Here is a 17,418-nt window from a genome sequence, read left to right on the forward strand (position 1 = left end):
CCATCATCCACAAAATACCTTTCCTGAAGACCCCTTTAATGAATCATGTTTTGTAGTGAACAATGATCCAATTGGCACTATCTGTCTGCAGACTGCACTACAAGAAAAACAAGTAGTAATGAGAAGAAAATAATGATAATAAGAAAATTCTCATCGAAAGATAAATATAATGAGAAGAAATAATATCATTAAGTATCATTAAGCAATCAATTTATTTTTTTAGATTGTTTTTTAAATATATTCTCATTAAATGAGAAAAACATAATGAGAATATGAAGTATTTTCATTAAAACATATCATCAATAGTTACAATAAGAATAAATAATATCATAAATACTAAAATAAAATAAGAGTTTATTTATTATATATCTTTATTAAATATTTGTCAATTTTTTTCGAGCCGAAATTTTTACGCGCCATCTATTCCCCAAATTTTCACAAAACCTAATTAATTGTAAAAGAAATAAACACTTTATCCCCGATCTCTCTTCGAGTTCTAGGTTATCTTCACTTTCTTCTCAATCCCATTCGACGTCTTCATCGGACTTTTCAAACTCTGTCTCAGAAATTCATCCAATCACTTCTCCCAGATCAGCTTCTCGTCGTGTGGTAGTTGTATCATCGCGGTCAGCGATTGAAGAATGCTACACCAACAATGGTATCCGTTCTTGCCAGTCGCTCCAAATTTCCAGTGGCGCTAGTATTTTTTGGATGTCGAGAGGATGGAACAACGATTTAGGGCTATGAAAGGGGAATCTTTGAACCATTTCTTGAATGTTTCAAGCTTTAGTGAGCATACTATTGTGGATATTGCTAATGTGGTCAAGTTGAATCCTCATATCCCACTTGATAAAGCCTCTTTGGTCAGTTATGGAATTTCAACCGATCATACATACTCATTTTCAATTTTAGATCTTTTCTTGATTCAAATGGTATATATTTTCTTATGCAGATGTTGAAGATTGGGATTGGCAGGTGTAGGAGCACTGTGGAAGACGGCAGGAGTGGAGGAGGGATCCACGGTGGCCCATCTTGCTGCTCATCTTGGTCATCAGGTCAGGTTTCCTTCTCCCTCTCTCTTACATTTGTACATAAAGTTGTATCGTTTATGATATGGTTCAGACCCACACCTTCACAAAAGTATAGATTTGTTCATTTGAAACAGGACATGTTCATTTGAATTGAATTAATATCATTTTAAAATTTGAAACAGGACATGTTCCTTTGGATATTCTGTGATATTTTCTAAGAGCATTGAGCATGAAATTGTTTACTTCTAGCTATTCATGAAGGAACACGGATTCAATTTCATTGTGTAATTCATAATTTGAGTTTATGCAGTAATGCTTTAATTGGCTAATTTACTTTGAAGTTTTCAGGCATTAAATGGATTTTCATGGCAAAACCAATGACACAGAAATAACTCTTGTTTTGTTTCACACTAGAGACACTAGTATATGCTTAAATGTAAGTTCAACACAATGACTTGGTAATAGTAATAGTTTCCAGTTTAGATTAATCATCGTTGGCAGAAGACTCTCACTGCCTCTCTTCAGATCTTTTCATACTATACATATATATAATCACTTATGTTCAGTACCTCTATAGAGTCTCCTCTGGTTATCTACTCTTCAGCAATTTTGGTTCTCTCTTCTTGAGTCTTCAAATCTAGTAATTTTCTTCTGCATCTTTCATCCTCTCTCTTTGGTTGTTCATGCCATTTCATTTGAGTGTGTTCATTATACGATGTTGCTGATTAATTTTGGGTTGCAGATTGATTAAGTTGGATGTAACTTTTGGGTCTTGACTTTAGATTCATGAACTCGGTGTTATATTATGAGAAATTAATTGCCCTAAATTATGATTTTCTTTTCAAAATTGTTGAAATCATTTGTCCTAAACTATTCTGGCTTTCCTTCGTCAATTATTGATCCATGAGAGGGTGAGATTAAATCGCAGTATGTAAAATTGGTGTGGAAATATGGAAGAGAGTGGCTTGAATGCTTTAGGATTCAAAAGTATGACATTGAAGCCAAGTGAGTTCCATAACCTGCCCAATGGCAGTAGAAGGAAGGTCATATTGCATTTGCTGATAGAATGTGAAAATTTTCATGAGCTATAATGCAACTTTATTTTGAGATGCGAGTTGTCGTGGTTTCTTGGATGGGCCATTACAAGTAGTAGAAACACATTGAGATAAAGAGATGTTGAAAGGTTTTAAGAGGAAGAGAGTAAAAGGAGATGCAGGGAAGAAGAAAGTTAAAAATAATGCAGGGGATTCAAAATAAGTGATAAATGTATGCTCTCTTCAATTCAATTTTGCATAAATTTGACTTAGGACATTTCAAATAACAAGTTGCCAAATCAAATAATAATTCTTATCTTCTTTGGTTAAGGTAAGATCAGATGCAAGTTAGATAATCACTATAATACTTAGACAATATTCAATATACCAATTTAGGGCAAAGACTATTAGATGAGATCATGTATCTACTAGTTTTTCGTAATTAGCTTACACTTACATATCAGTATTTCCCACACTTTTGTTTCTACACGCATTTTTTGTTAATTAGTTTGGTAAGTATTAATTTTTTTGTTAATCAGTATTAAGACGCTATTTACATTTGCCCCTCACTTTCTTATCAAATCCCCAATAGACTTCAACATTAATACCATTTTTTCAATATTCAAGTTGGGGATACGCTCATGCCCCTATCACTAGTTTTTGAAGTAAGAAGCATGTTAACCAGTTCTGTAATAGAACACAGAACTGGTGAACATGCTTCTACATGAAGTATACTTCATGTGAAGGTATGTTTCTTTAGCAGTTGTTGTCTTTTGTAGGTTATTTTGATTTGCTTACAATAGTTGTAGCCCATTTTATTATCTCTATCTAGGTAGAGTGTATCTGCTATATTATCTATGTGCAGGAAACTCATTTTTGTAGCTGTCATACCACAGATAATTTTAAGAACTAAGAACCTTTTGGTTGCTTAATCATGATCTAGAACAATTTTGTCTCATACTCATAATACAGTCTAATTGCATAGTATTCTATCATTTGTGTTGTAATTACAGGAATATCTGTTTCAATTCTGTCAGTTGCCAACCTAGAGATTCCTATAAAAAGGCCATTGACAGTTGATGCTACAACTAAGATTCTGCAGACGCCACAACTAGAGTCTATAGGTATGATCCTTCAAACTCTGGATACTTCAAACTTGCTTACTCTGTTTAAGGTGTGAAAAATGTCATCAACAGATGCATTTGACACAAATATCGATTGATGTCTGTCTCTTTAAAATGAATGTTGAATGTTGTTAAACCGATTTAAGATTAAACGAGATGAAGGACGTATCGAGAAATGGGTTCTAAGAATAGCTTTTGATGATGAAGAACATCCATATCTCCCGAAGCATAATCTGTACAGGCAGAAAGAACAATTTAGTGATGGTTTAGGCTATAACTGGACTGATGGTCTTAAAGCACATGCTGCAAAAAATGTACATAAAAATTGGGCTTATTTTTCGATTTTATATCCTTCTTTTCCGTGATTGTAATCACTTTTTTTTTGGTGTTTTAAAATGTTTCATGTTACAGATAAGGAGATACAAAATGTGCATGTTGCACAAAATTTAGTGATGGCTTAGGCTATAACTGGACTGATGGTCTTAAAGCACATGCTGCACAAATGTACATAAAAATTGGGGTTCATGATTCAGCTTATGAGAAACAGGTACCAGTAGCAGTAGCAGAAGGACAAATTGTAGCACCAAAAATAATTGATAATAAGTAAATGTAATGTTATCCAATGTTAATTGCCTTGAAGTAACAGTAGTATTAAGTACTTAAGTGTACAACTAGGTCCCTTAAATTGCTTAGATATTACAGGCTCCTTTTATGTATTTTTTCACATGTATTCTCCATAAAAATGGTAACTAGTAAAGGATATAAAAGTTATGAACTAACTATTATTGAATACACAATAAGACTTTTATACACCTGACCACTTAGTTATATTGTTGACATAAAGTCCTTCGGTATGTATAGATGTGTTATTAGTGTTAGTTTTCTTTTATCTAATATTAAAGGGCGGCCCGGTGCACTACGTGTCCCCGTTCAGCGAGGGTCCGGAGAGAGATCCCACCATAATTAGTAAATCAAAGCCGAGTTTTATTCTCTACAATCAGGTTTCAGCTCTCGCCTCTTTTTCGCCTGTCCAGCCCTAGGGCCACACCTCCTCTGTTTCCTGCAATTCCAGCCCCAGGGCCACACCTCGTCTGTTTCCTGCAATTTCATAGTGGTTGAATAGATTTAAGTAATTGGGAACTTGGGATTAAAGCTTAGTTGATGTATACAATGTTGTTTGATAATTATGTTTCTTAAATGCAGGGAAATATGCTGCTTGTGAGAAGGAATATCCTCCGTTTACTGCTATAGAAGAGGACGACATTGAAATTCAAGAACAGAATCTTCTATAAGATTCGACTAGTGGTAAAGTTTGGTTCTTTCTGTTCATTTCTCAATTCCATATTGTTATTGATCATCTGAATCTACCACGAAGGGTATTGCATCAAGGAATTGGGACAAGGGGTAATAGGGATGTAAGGAAGGGTGGATCACGAGTTCACAAGCGACATCGAATGCCAAGAGCTGAAGATTCTGATGATTCTCTTCTTGTGGATGAACTGGACCAAGGTCCTGCTATTCCTTGGGCTCGAGGAGGTAGCCCATCTGGTCCACCTTGCCTCTTTGGAGGACTAGACATGCATGGATCCTCAATATGGGGACTAAATGTTGCTGCATCTGGCTGGGGTCATCAGGGTGATACTGTTGCTACATTGACTTCTGGGATCTAAACTGCTGGGCCAAGCTCCAAAGGCAGAGCAGATATCCAACCATTACAAGTTGATGATAGTGTAAGTTTTAATGAAATAGGTGGCCTTTCAAGATATATTGATGCGTTGGAAACTTAATATCCTGTACATGTTGATAGCTTAGTGAATTTTCATAAATTGAACATTATAGTCACAGAATGTCTTTCCATTTTCAGCTATCAAGTGGGCTTACCATTAACTGAAGACGGATCATTGTGTTTTGAACGTTTAATTGAAGCTGCCTTATCAGTCTTCTTAGAGGGAATGAGCAACAAATCTCAAGAATCGACCCTTCCTGAACTTCCGAAGGTGAATAAAGTGGCAAGTGGTCCAAAGGCCTCAGAGTTAAAAGCTAGGATAGAAGCAGAGCAGCATGCCCTTCGTCGAATGAGGATGTGCCTCAGAGATGTTTGCAATAGGTAAGGACCTTTAAATAATTCTGTTCTCTTTTATAACTATTAATTCTATTGTTTCGACTTTGCTTGTATTGATGGATGGTCTAGATTCCAGAGGACAAGTAGTTTTGATTGGAGCAACCAACAAAGTTGATGCTATGGATGGAGCATTGCATCGTCCTGGTCGGTTTGATCGTGAGTTCAACTTTCCTCTCTCTATTGAATAGGATATTGGTACATTGATGTTTTGTTGATTAGTTGCAATTTGAGTTTTAGCTTATATGACAAACTTTGATAAATCAAGGGTCATGATTGTGACGGGCACCCTATTTGTCTGTTTATTGTTTTATTAATCACCAACTTGTTTTCATCATCAGAAGTAATCTGACAATTCAGTCTATTTTTTTGGTGCTCCCCTTATTCCTTAGTTTGTAGATTAAATTCAACATCTGGAGGAAGTTCTATGAATGTAGGCATGTATCTCACTCTGACGGCTTTTGCATGGTTCTCAGGTTAGATTTGCAGCTGGTTTTTAATTCCTTGTTTATCTTAGAAATCGATAAGAAGTTTGACTTATTCGCATTGTGGATGCTTTTCTGGTAGATTGTTTTGTCTGGGGAAAAGAATTGAGTATTATGCTTCATGCACTTCTGCAATTGCCATCTGATATCTTGTAATCATCTCCTATATTTCTGCTATTTGTATTGAATATTGATGACAGAATCCTTTCGTTTCAAAAGTAGTGGCAATGTACTGTGTTGCAATATTGAAGGGTATATGTTGATTCCAGTACTGTGTTGCAATATTGTCCCTATGGTCTTTTAATTAGAACATAGAAGATTTTTTGCCTCAGACACATTTTTCATTTTTTTGGTACTGCTAATTAGGTATATTAATTATAGGGCTTGCATTGTGTAGGTTGTTGTTTGTCCTATGGCGGTTGGAATGTTTGGCTATGCCATGTTTGTTGGAGTCACGCATCCGGCTAGAGCTTTTATATAGGATATTGATGCTAATTGTTTACCAATATGTAAATCCAAGCTATTGTGCTGTCCATGTAATACATTTTGTTTCTCCAAGTTGTGGCTCTTTCTTCTTAGTGAATTGAAATAGAACTTCGTTTTATAATCTATTGTTGAATTGTATTCTTATAATTAATAAGCAGAATATTATTATATAATGTAAATATTTTTTTTATCATGATAAAATCTTTAATGAGGGGTTTTTGAATCATTATAAAAGATTTAATGAGAAGATTTTTAATTATTACATAAAAAATTAATGAGAATAATTCTAATTATTATAAACAATTTAACGAGAAGAGTTTTTATTATTATAAAAATTTATGATGATGAAAATTAATCTCATTATATATGGTGATAATGAGAATGTATTTTATTCTCATAATTACTTTTTGTAAGGGACCCCTGTAATGAAGGGAGCCATGAGAGTAATAATTCTCATTAAAAACTCTTTCATGAGAATATTTGGACTTTTAATGATAATATTTCTTCTCATTAAAAGCCTCTTTTTTTGTAGTGCTGTCTCTGTTGTGTTAGAACAATCTATCAAGCCCATTCCTTCCTTTATCAAGACAATTATTTTGTTTCTTTCGATGTACTATTTAAAGGTTTTTTCAGAAGGTCTTTATGATCGGATTTTCACAACTGAGAATCAGCTTTTTCTTTATCAAGTACACTTTCCTATGACGATAGTTTATTCTTCCTACTTATTTATGTCTTTATGTTTCAGTATGAGTGAGTAAAAGGACTAACAGATGGAAGCTGACCTTGAGTAGGTGGTAAATGGGTTAATTTTTATAACAATATTGTTGTGCGGAATTAATGAAAGATAAATAAATAAACAATCGAAAAACACAGATTTATGTGATTCACCAACGTTGTGTTGGCTAGTCCACGGGCAGAAGTAGAATAGTATTATTAGGAGGCGAAAATCAGATTACAATGATTAGGTTTACATAATGGGTATTTATAATACCTAATCTAACCTAATCCCACTGGAAACTCATGATCCCAATCCAACTAGGAACTCATGATCCTAATCCAACTAGAAACCCATGATCCCAATCCAACTAGGAATCCGAAACCCAATACTACTCCGAATAGGAAACAAGATATACTGATTCAAGGCATTACGACAAATTTTTAATCTCAACCTTGACTTGAATCCTCCTGAAAACATAACAGACTTCTCCCTCTGCCTCAGAGTCGCCCCCACAGGGCACCTAATAATCTCTATTCCCAGAATTTTCGATCTTCACGTTCATTGCAGACATCTTTCTCTCCAAAAAACTAAACCCCGATCGAAAACCAAAGCTTTGATACCAGTTTGTTGTGCGGAATTAATGAATGATAAAATAATAAACAATCGAAAAACAAAGATTTATGTGGTTCACCAACGTTGTGTTGGCTAGTCCACGGGCAGAAGGAGAATTGTATTATTAGGAGACGAAAATCAGATTACTTGATTAGGTTTACATAATTGGTTATTTATAATACCCAATCTAACCCAATTCAACTAGGAACCCATGATCCCAATCCAACTAGGAATACGAAACCCAATACTACTCCGAATAGGAAACAAGGCATTACACAAATATCCTACACTAAGTAAAATAGTTTAAGTTGAGTATAGAACAAAAGAAATAGAAAAGGCTTGGTCAAATTTTTCTAAAATGGTGACATGTAATAGCAGAGTGTCGGCATTAAACATCTCCAACTCGAAGAGAATTGTAATTAACAAATGCAGGAAATCTGCCAAACAATTGAAAGTTATGATTTAACAGGTAGCTCTTCCATTTCCACGAGCACACTTTGTTTCCAACTTGAAACAACAATTTCTCTATGAACTGTTTCTTACGTTTTTCCAGAAAGTTCTACATGCTGCAACAAGTAAGAAAGTCATAAATATACATTTTTTATAATGTAATTTCTTTCATGAATATTACAGTTCAAGAATGTAGAAGGTGACCCTCATCATGCCCATTGAAATTTACTCATTTTCACATATTATCATTAAACTTCAAAAAGTAACATAAAAGTGACTCAATTTTACACTTTTTAACAATATAGCCATTCAACTTTAATTAAGGGTTCAAAATGATTGTTGACGACCTCAAAATAGAAACTCCCGAGAATTAAAGTTGTTTAGAATCATATTTACCATGAAACCACATTTTTTTTTTAAATAATCACAATTTTCAGAGTTTTCTATCTCCAAACATTCACCATCTCTCTTCTAACGAAACAACGCTTAAATAAGCTCAAAACGAAAAGTTGAAGAATTAGAATTGCTTGGAATATAATGTTAATTAAGGTAAAGTTCAGTGGTCATGAGTGTAACATACCCAGGTTTTATTTATAATGTTACATAATAGAAATATCCATAATAGGAAATATAAGTTATAATTGGTTGTCATTCCTTAAATAAGATTTATCACTTTTGTGTAGACTATTATTTTCCATTCTCTTTCATTTCATGGTCTTCGAGCCTCGCGTTTGACTTCGTGATTTTTTTTAGCTGTAATAATATTATTAAAAGATAAATCTTGCATCGTTACAAACATGATGCCAAATAGGAGCGTGACAGTCCTCAATAAAGACCATAGATTCAGTCACATCACGTGCCCATTCAGCAAGACAATGTGCAATATTATTACTTTTTCTACGCACAAAAGAAAATGAACAGCTATTAAAAGTGGTACTCCAAGCTCGAACGTCCTCATAAACAAAGCAGAGATTAGAGCACGGAACAGTTTTAGACCAAAGTACATTCACCACTGTTTGCGCGTCCGACTCGAGAATAATGTCATTGAAAGAACAATCCCGTGCAAGGAGAATGCCTTCCATGATTGCTTGAAGCTCCGCCTCCTCAACGGTCTCGAAAAGCCCAATTAGGTCCCGCCAACGCCATAATTTCCCCCACCGAGTTCCTTGCAATCAAACCAGCCTTTCACACAAGACCATTCCCACGGAATTTTGCGTCGCAATTTATTTTAACAACACCGCTCGGGAGTAGAGACCAGAACCTTGTAGGGCTCCAATTTGGATTACAGAGGCTCAGATTCTAATCGCATGAGGGATGCTAAGATGATGGCTGTTAGTTATCTCTTCTCGGAATATCCCGGCTTTATGAAGCAATGTCTTCGTCCCCATCCATCTGTTCTCATGCAACCAAGTGTTCCTTCTGAACCACCTCGACTAGAGCAAGACTAGATAAAACCGCTTTTCAGACTTGGATAGTGCCAGCTTACGCAAGTTCATCCATCCTTGGATATCAGACGAAAGCATTTTATCCACTCGGACACAGAAATCCGATTGCTTCCGAAGCTCCCTAGTTGCCTTACAATAAACAAAGATATGCATTAAATTGTGAGGATCATCATCGTTACATACCTTGCAGTGGTCAAACCTTCTAATTTTACTTAAAACCTCTCTTTACCAAACTGGGTCAAAGAGTAACCAACATGATACGCAAACAATTCATTACAACAAGGTAAAAGATTGAGTGATTTTTGGGTAAATAATTATAAGGTCCCTGTAATTTTGCCTAATACACTACTTAATCCCTGTATTTTTAGAAATAATTATATAGTCCCTCAGTTTTTATTTTTGTTAACTCCTTAGTCTTTATACTATGGTCAATGGTCAAACTATACTAAAGAAATTTTAAAATACCAAAATTACCCTTTACTTTATGTTTTAATAATAAAATATCTATTTTTTCTATTTTCTTTTTTTTCTTTTTTTTTCCTACATAATTACAATCTCTTCAATATAAACTCCAATATAAAGTAATTGATTTATTTATTTTTATACAATTATGGAACTTTAATTTAATAACGTAAAATTTATTGACTAAAAAAATGAATGAAAAATATTTCAAAATTTATTAAAATAGGAGTAAGACTATCATTGTAAAAAGTTTTTACAGTTCTAATAAATTTTATGAATAAAGAAAAGAAAATATATGATTTTTAAAAAATTATAAAAAAATTATAATAATATTTAATGTTAGTTTAAAGATATTATATTAAGAAATAAAGAACAAAAATTACAATTTAAGAAAATTAATAATACATTTTTCAAATATATTAATTTCGGTGTATATGTAGTTGAAAAATTTCATTAAAACTAATTAGATTAAATTTGAAACTAAAAAATAATTTTTTAATTATATAAATAGGGGCAATTTTGGACTTTCATTTATAAAAACAAATGGAATGACTAAAGAATTTATTAAGATAAAACTTAAGGACCTTATAATAATATAATGGACTTATTAGCGTGTTAAGCAAAAATATAAGGACTTTATAATTATTTACCCTATTTTTTTTATTATGATTGAATAACATAAAAAAAATTGATCATATTCAAATTAATTTGTTTTTTATTGGAAATGTCATGACTTGTTTAATGACATGTTTAACTCCCAATAAGTGAATTAGGTTGACCTATTTATGAGTTGGATTATAAAAGGGTTGATCCACTTAGCCCATATAATAAATGAGTTAGATCACGTTAGTTGGTTTGATATAAAATGTGAAAAAACAAAAAAAAAATAACGGAAATTTGAGAAAACGGAAAAACGAATAAAAAACCATGAAAAGAAACAAAAAGAAGTTGAGAAAACAAAAGAACACGTGAAAAACGAAAAAAAATGTGAAAAAAGGAAAAAAGTGAAAAATGATAAAAAAAATTAAGGTGATCAATAAGGCGGGGAATCCCCCAAAACAGTGGAGACCCGAACCGATAAAAACAGGAATCCCCAGAATATTTGGGTGTGGGGATATGGTGGGGGCGTTTTTCCCCCGAAGTCGAAACATGCACCCTTGTCCTGTCCCCGAATAAATCCCCGTGCAGATCTCAAAAACTCCCCAAAATATTTGTATTATTAATAATTATATATTAATAAGTTAAAGTTTTTTTATCTTAGTTTCATCTCATAGGACAATTTTTTTGAAAGGTCATGGCACCGCTGTTCATCTCTATTTTTTTTCCGATACTACTCTTCTTCCTTCTCTTAGAGTATCGTTTCAATGAATTTTCCTTGCTTAAACGTTTTTTTTTTACTTTCTACTTTTTTTTACTAATGAACAAGGAGGTGAGATTCAGTCATGAATACATCGAACCACCCACAATTATGGTTAAGAGTTAGTTGTTGACGATTGGTCCGTCCATCATATATACTCATAAGTATATGAAGAGGTCCAATTCTTCGTTCTCCCCAACTAGAAGCCTATCTATATGACAATAGTGGATAAAATTCTCATATCCTGTAGACTCGTGTCGGAAACAATCTTTTATAGGAATTTGTCATTGGATTCCCCAGGCTTAGCAATAAGTGTTTCTCTATTAGGATAATAGACAACATCTTTATCTCTACCAAAATCGTTACTACTAATTGCTATTTTAGGAGCCGATGAAGTTATGATGATCTCTTAGCTTCAAGCTCATCGTATTAATGATAAGTTGTTTAGATTTTTGGTGGTCGGGTCTTTAATCCTTCATCAATGTTTGATTGCTTTTTGCGAAACAAAGAAGGTGACAGTTGGCCAATACTGGACTCGCTAATGCCTAAATTCGTAACTTTCTTAAGTAGAGACAAAGTATGCTAGGATTTTTAACGTATCTTAGGGCCTTATCAGCCATACCTTTTGTAGTCTCCCAAAGTTATAAGTAGGACAATACATCACTTATGTTCATGAAATAATGTCCTAACATAAAGTTACCGTTCAAATCGCCTCTCTAGGACCCCACCATGCTCAAGGCATGTGGCTTTAGTTTGTCCTCTTCAATGTAAGACCCAAACCCTCATACATTCGAGCTTAGATAATCCGACTCAATAGGCCTTTCTCAAATGTCAACTAGATAACATATTCGGATTTGTTTGTCACAATTAAAATATCAAGAGTCGAATTCATTTATAAAGGCTGAAAATATATATCACGATCTTCCTAAACTTGATCCTAAAAATTTATTTGCCTAACATTAAATAGTGTTTTATTAGCCCTTATGAATTTAAAGTGGCTTCATTATCTCCGAGTATTGCATGTTAAAGTAACAAAGCAAGTGAAAGAGACCTACAAATCATTTTTAATAAATTGAAGCGGTCAAAATGTCATTTTAAATAAGTTTATGAACTAATATGATATCTTCAAAAGTTTAGCGGCCAGTCTTTTTTTTCTAAGTATAAATAAAGCGTAAAGGCAGTACTAATTAAAACTAAAATAATTACCCTAATGTTTAAATTTAATTTAGGCCTAATACATCACTAGCTCCCTGAACTTGTTCAAAATAGTAGATTGGCTCCCTGAACTTTGCAAGTGTCTTACCAGCTCTCTAAACTTGTTTATTTCGTATCACCAGCTCCTTAAATTTGACCATAAAAATATATTAGCTCCCTGAATTTTACAAGTGTCTCACTATCTCCCCAAACTTACTTATTCTGTAACAACTAAATACAAAAACAATAATACTAACTCTCGATCTTCATCCATTCAATCTCTCAAACCTGCAACACTAACTCTTATAATAGGTTGAAAGGTAGGAGAAGCGAAAAATCACCTTTCGAATAGATGAAGACGTATTTTTAGAATTTAGGTTTAATAAGTTTTTGTATTTAATTGTTACAGAATAAGCAAGTTTAGGGAGTTTGTGAGATGCTTCCAAAGTTTAGGGAGGTTATGTACTTTTATGGACAAGTTTATGGAGCTGGTGATACGGGGGAAAATTACACCCATGGCCACTGAACTTTATCCATTTTCACATTATAGCCACTAAACTTCATTTCTTCCCGGTATAGCCAGTGAACTTTACACTTTTTAACACCTGTGGCCACTTAACGCCTCAAAACGACCATTGACGGCTAAAAAAAAAAAATCCAAAGCGTTAATAATATTCTAAGGAACTTTAATTCTTCAAAATTTTCGTTTTGAGGTCATTTAGGTGTTGTTTGGTTAGGAGAGAAAAAGTGAATTTTTAGAGAGAGAAAGCTCCAAAAAATGTGATTTTAGAAAATAAAAAATATGGTTTCATGGTAAATGTCGTTCTGAACAACTTTAATTCTTGAATATTTTCATTTTAAGGTCGTTAACGATCGATAACGCTCATTTTGAGAAGTTAGTGAAAATTGAATGGCCACCAGTGTTAAAAAGTGTAAAGTTTAGTGACCATACCGAGAAGAAATAAAGTTGAGTGGCCATAATGTGAAAATTGATAAAGTTCAGTGGCCATGAGTGTAATTTACCCGGTGATACGGAATGAGCAAGTTTAAAAAGCTGGTGAGCCACTTACAAAGTTTAGGGAGCCAATCTACTATGTTAGACAAGTTTAGAGAGCTGGTAATATATTAGACTTTTAACTTATTAACCACCAATTTAATATAGGATAAATAACTTATTAATTACCTAAAATACTGTTTCGTCTTTAACTTTAATTCTATTCAACAGTTTGCTTTTTAATTGAGCGACTGTTTAATAATTTAAATATTTAAAAGTTTAAACTTTTGAATATAATAAAAAAAATTAAATATTAAATAATAAATTATTAAAATGTTAGAGCATTAAATAAAAGGGTAATTGATTTATTAGTCTCTATATTTTGACAAAATACACTGTTTAGTCCTTGTATTTTCAAAAACACACACTAAAGTCCCTAACGTTTTTCTCGGTGAACTGTTTAGTCCCTAATGTTTTTCTTGGTGAACTGTTTAGTCCCTGCCGTTAGACTCTCATGAAGATTCTGTTAGTCAATTTGGATTTGTGTTCTTCTTTTCCTTTATTTTGCTTTCCTTTAAACTCTAATGCATCTGAAATCAACTTTGAGTGTTCTTGTTCTTAATTTTCTTCTTAATCGTTCAAATTCGTAAGCGTTGAGTCTGTTCTTTTTATTGTTCTCCATGCAAATAGCTTCTTCTTCTAAATTGGATTACTCTTTTGAAGTTTGAAGGTAAATAGTAAAAGGTAATTTAGTTATTTCCGAAGTCATAAACGGTAAAAAGTGTAACAAACAGACGGAAGGACTAAACAGTTCACTGAGAAAAAGGTTAGGGACCTTACCATGTGTTTTTGAAAATACAGGGACTAAACAGTGTGTTTTGTCAAAATATAGGGACTAATAAATTAATTACCCTAAATAAAAATATAGGATTAATAAATATTTTACCATTAAGTATACAATAAAAGCAAATTAACCCTAGAATCTCGTTTTCTGCCTAAAATCTAAAAGAATGACTTGAACTCGCCGTTCTTGTGGAGTGATCGAAAGGTGTAAATTGGTAGCCGCCGCTTTATAATTGAGATGTCGCTTCGTCTTCCAATTGAAAATTCGTCAAATTGAAGTCACATCTCTAAACCCTACGCAACCGAAGGAGCTGCTCATTCAGCGATGGCTCCTCAACCTTGGAACAAAGATGGAACGATGTTTTATCACACAGAAAGACCATGCTTTTTCAAGATAATTCTTAATGATTCCATTGCGGAAAACAAATTGGTTAGCATTTCTCTTCTTGTGATAATATATATGTGTAGATACTTTTGTTTGTTTTGATTGTTCAATTAATTTTAGTTCTTTGTAAATAGATCTTTCCAAGAAAATTTTTGAGAACTCGTGGAAAGGAATTGTCCAATCAAGTAATATTGAAAGTACCAAGCGGAGTAAAATGGAAAATAGAGATTGTGAAAACTGACAGTGAGATTTGGTTGCAAAATGGATGGTCAGAATTTGCCCAGTATTACTCTATTGCTCCTGGATCTTTACTAACATTTGAATACGAATTAGGTGATTCCCAATTCAATGTTAAAATATTTCGCATGAGTGGCCAAGAAATAGACTATCCGTTCAATATTGATCGACCTCAAGAGAAAAATGTAAAGATGAAAGAGGAAGAAAATGATGCTGGTGTCGAAATTTCGGATCATAGCCCGTTATTGCTTGGTTGGTAACAAATGTAATTCCTAATTCCACTTATTATTCGTTCATGTTTGTATATTTTCATTAACTTTTTTCTTAACAGAGAAACAGCCTAGCAGCAATAAGAGAAAATTTACTTATGGATCTAAGCTGTCTAAGAGTAAGAATCCATCCTTTGAAGTGCAAATTTCACCTCATTGTTTGAAACACAACGTGTTGGTGAGGATCCCTAATTTTGAAAACTCAAATCATTCTCAACTTGTGAATTGAATTAAAGTGAATTCTCGAAATATAGATTGGTGAATTGTATTACATAAATTGTGCAGTATATACCAACCAGTTATATAAGAGACAATAAGCATGAGACAAAATGCATTAAGTTGAAGGTTAACAACAGGTCCTGGACTGTGAAGCTGCTTATGAATCAAGACCGTGTCCGAGGTCAATTTAGTGCTGGATGGACTACATTTGCAAAGGAGAATACACTCAAAGTGAGAGATGTTTGCATCTTTGAGCTGATTAATAATAGTGTTGAAGATCCGTTTTTTAATGTCTCTATTTCCAGGGCAAGATAATTTTCTTTGCTTGTGTCAATATTTGCCCATCCTGGTATGTTGTTGTAGCTAGTAATGTATTAAGTCAGTAGCGTTAACATAGACATTAATGACTAAATGTATTTGGTGTCAATGACCAAATATTACATAGATAAAAAAAACTGTATATTAACTATGTCTATGTTTCTTGCATTTGACAAAAAGTAAGATAATTAGACTTTGCATATAAATATGTTTGTCAATCTAAACTGCGATAATGTTTTTATGTATCCGAGTTTGTTGTTTCGGAACCTGTTTTTATTGGAAACGGGTTAACAATCAAAACTCATGACTTTGCTATGAGCCTGTGCTGTTTCGCTCAAATTCGGGCCTTTATGCCTTGAAGTCTGTGTTCTTGTGTTATGATATTCGGCTGCTTCAATTTCTCTCTCTAATTCTTGGATGAACTTTACTCAACTCTAGTTTCTTGATTCTTTTCTCTCTAGCAATCATATAAATTATGGTTGGTCTACATCTTATCGTTTACTTTAGAACCCGTTTGGCTTAGCTGTTGTTTGCTGTTGTTGTTTAATATTTGCTATTATGGTTTGTTGTTTGATGTTAAACACACACCCTTTTATATTTTTTCCCTTGTTTTTGTGTTCTTCCTTTGTTAATAATGACTTAGTTAGCTGTTAAGTCTGTATGGTAGAATAAGTAGAGATTTGGACAAGATAAAACGTATGTTATTTTAAGCAAATTCAGATGGTTAATAGGTCAATTTAAGCATGTTTAGATGTCCAATAGGTCATTATAGACAAGTTAGTGTGGTGTCAGTGGAATTGTGTTTATGAATCATGTTATTGTGTAAGAAATTGTAAATTGTAAATTTGTTTTACTTGGAAGAATGGTAGGGAATGTTGGAGTAGATGAGAGACTTCAAATACTCATCTGTGCTGTTATTGATATGTGCCCAATATACTACCAGTATCCTCACTGTTGCATGCTTGGAGAAGACATAGTACACAGATATTATCTGTTTGGTTATGTCATCTCTTTTAGTCGAAATTTTTTTTTGTTTGTTTTTTGGTAATCGGGGTTTTAATACTTTCATCTTTCGTTTTCGTTTTGGTAATCTATGCAGTTCATGACAAAAAAAAAATGATGTTTTAGCAGTTGAAGTTAGAATCAGAAACAGTGACCATGAGAAGGATAGCATATTTGAAACCAAAGATTCTAATATTTCTAGAGAAATTATTGAGATGGTTAAAATCTCATTCCATATATAGAAGAGAAAAAAGGCATAATGTAATATGTAATCTGTCAAATTTGGTTTATGAAATTTTATTTCAGGATAATTGGAGCCTTATTAAATGGATTCGTTAAGAGATTGTAATATGGTTCAGTTGTGGTAGTCGGTAGATGTTAGATGGTTTTTTTTTTCCAAAATAGCTAACAACGTTTGTTTCTTAATCCTAAACACTCTTATATCTAATATTTGGACCAAAACAATAAAAGCAATTATAAAAATGAGAACCAAATGGGAACTACGTAATTTTTTTTTATACACATCATTAATTTACGCTAGTGAAAGTAGTCTTTCCATGTAATGAAACAATGTGTCTAAAGCACACTTAGGATAAGGTAATCTACAATTGTTGAGTTTTGGAAACACACCCAC

At 33.2% G+C, this 17,418-nt stretch overlaps 2 protein-coding genes across 2 annotated transcripts; both read left to right on the forward strand.

Annotated features, from left to right (window-relative positions):
* Positions 1 to 982: 982 nt before the first annotated feature.
* On the forward strand, positions 983 to 6,324 carry LOC136227602 (uncharacterized). The gene is made up of 8 exons (XM_066016302.1): positions 983 to 3,189; positions 3,601 to 3,736; positions 4,393 to 4,494; positions 4,565 to 4,919; positions 5,054 to 5,296; positions 5,381 to 5,467; positions 5,701 to 5,784; positions 6,191 to 6,324. Exons 5-8 carry the CDS (start codon positions 5,284 to 5,286, stop codon positions 6,259 to 6,261), a joined length of 255 nt encoding a protein of 84 aa, XP_065872374.1. The 5' UTR covers positions 983 to 3,189; positions 3,601 to 3,736; positions 4,393 to 4,494; positions 4,565 to 4,919; positions 5,054 to 5,283; the 3' UTR covers positions 6,262 to 6,324.
* Positions 6,325 to 14,521: 8,197 nt separating this feature from the next.
* LOC136227508 (B3 domain-containing transcription factor VRN1-like) lies at positions 14,522 to 15,933 on the forward strand. The gene is made up of 4 exons (XM_066016194.1): positions 14,522 to 14,784; positions 14,874 to 15,228; positions 15,308 to 15,423; positions 15,531 to 15,933. The coding sequence occupies exons 1-4, from the start codon at positions 14,680 to 14,682 to the stop codon at positions 15,777 to 15,779; spliced, it is 825 nt and encodes a 274-aa protein (XP_065872266.1). The 5' UTR covers positions 14,522 to 14,679; the 3' UTR covers positions 15,780 to 15,933.
* Positions 15,934 to 17,418: the final 1,485 nt, after the last annotated feature.

This window comes from Euphorbia lathyris, chromosome 4 (assembly GCF_963576675.1).
Source record: "Euphorbia lathyris chromosome 4, ddEupLath1.1, whole genome shotgun sequence".
In the NCBI taxonomy this organism is placed as follows: Eukaryota; Viridiplantae; Streptophyta; class Magnoliopsida; order Malpighiales; family Euphorbiaceae; genus Euphorbia; species Euphorbia lathyris.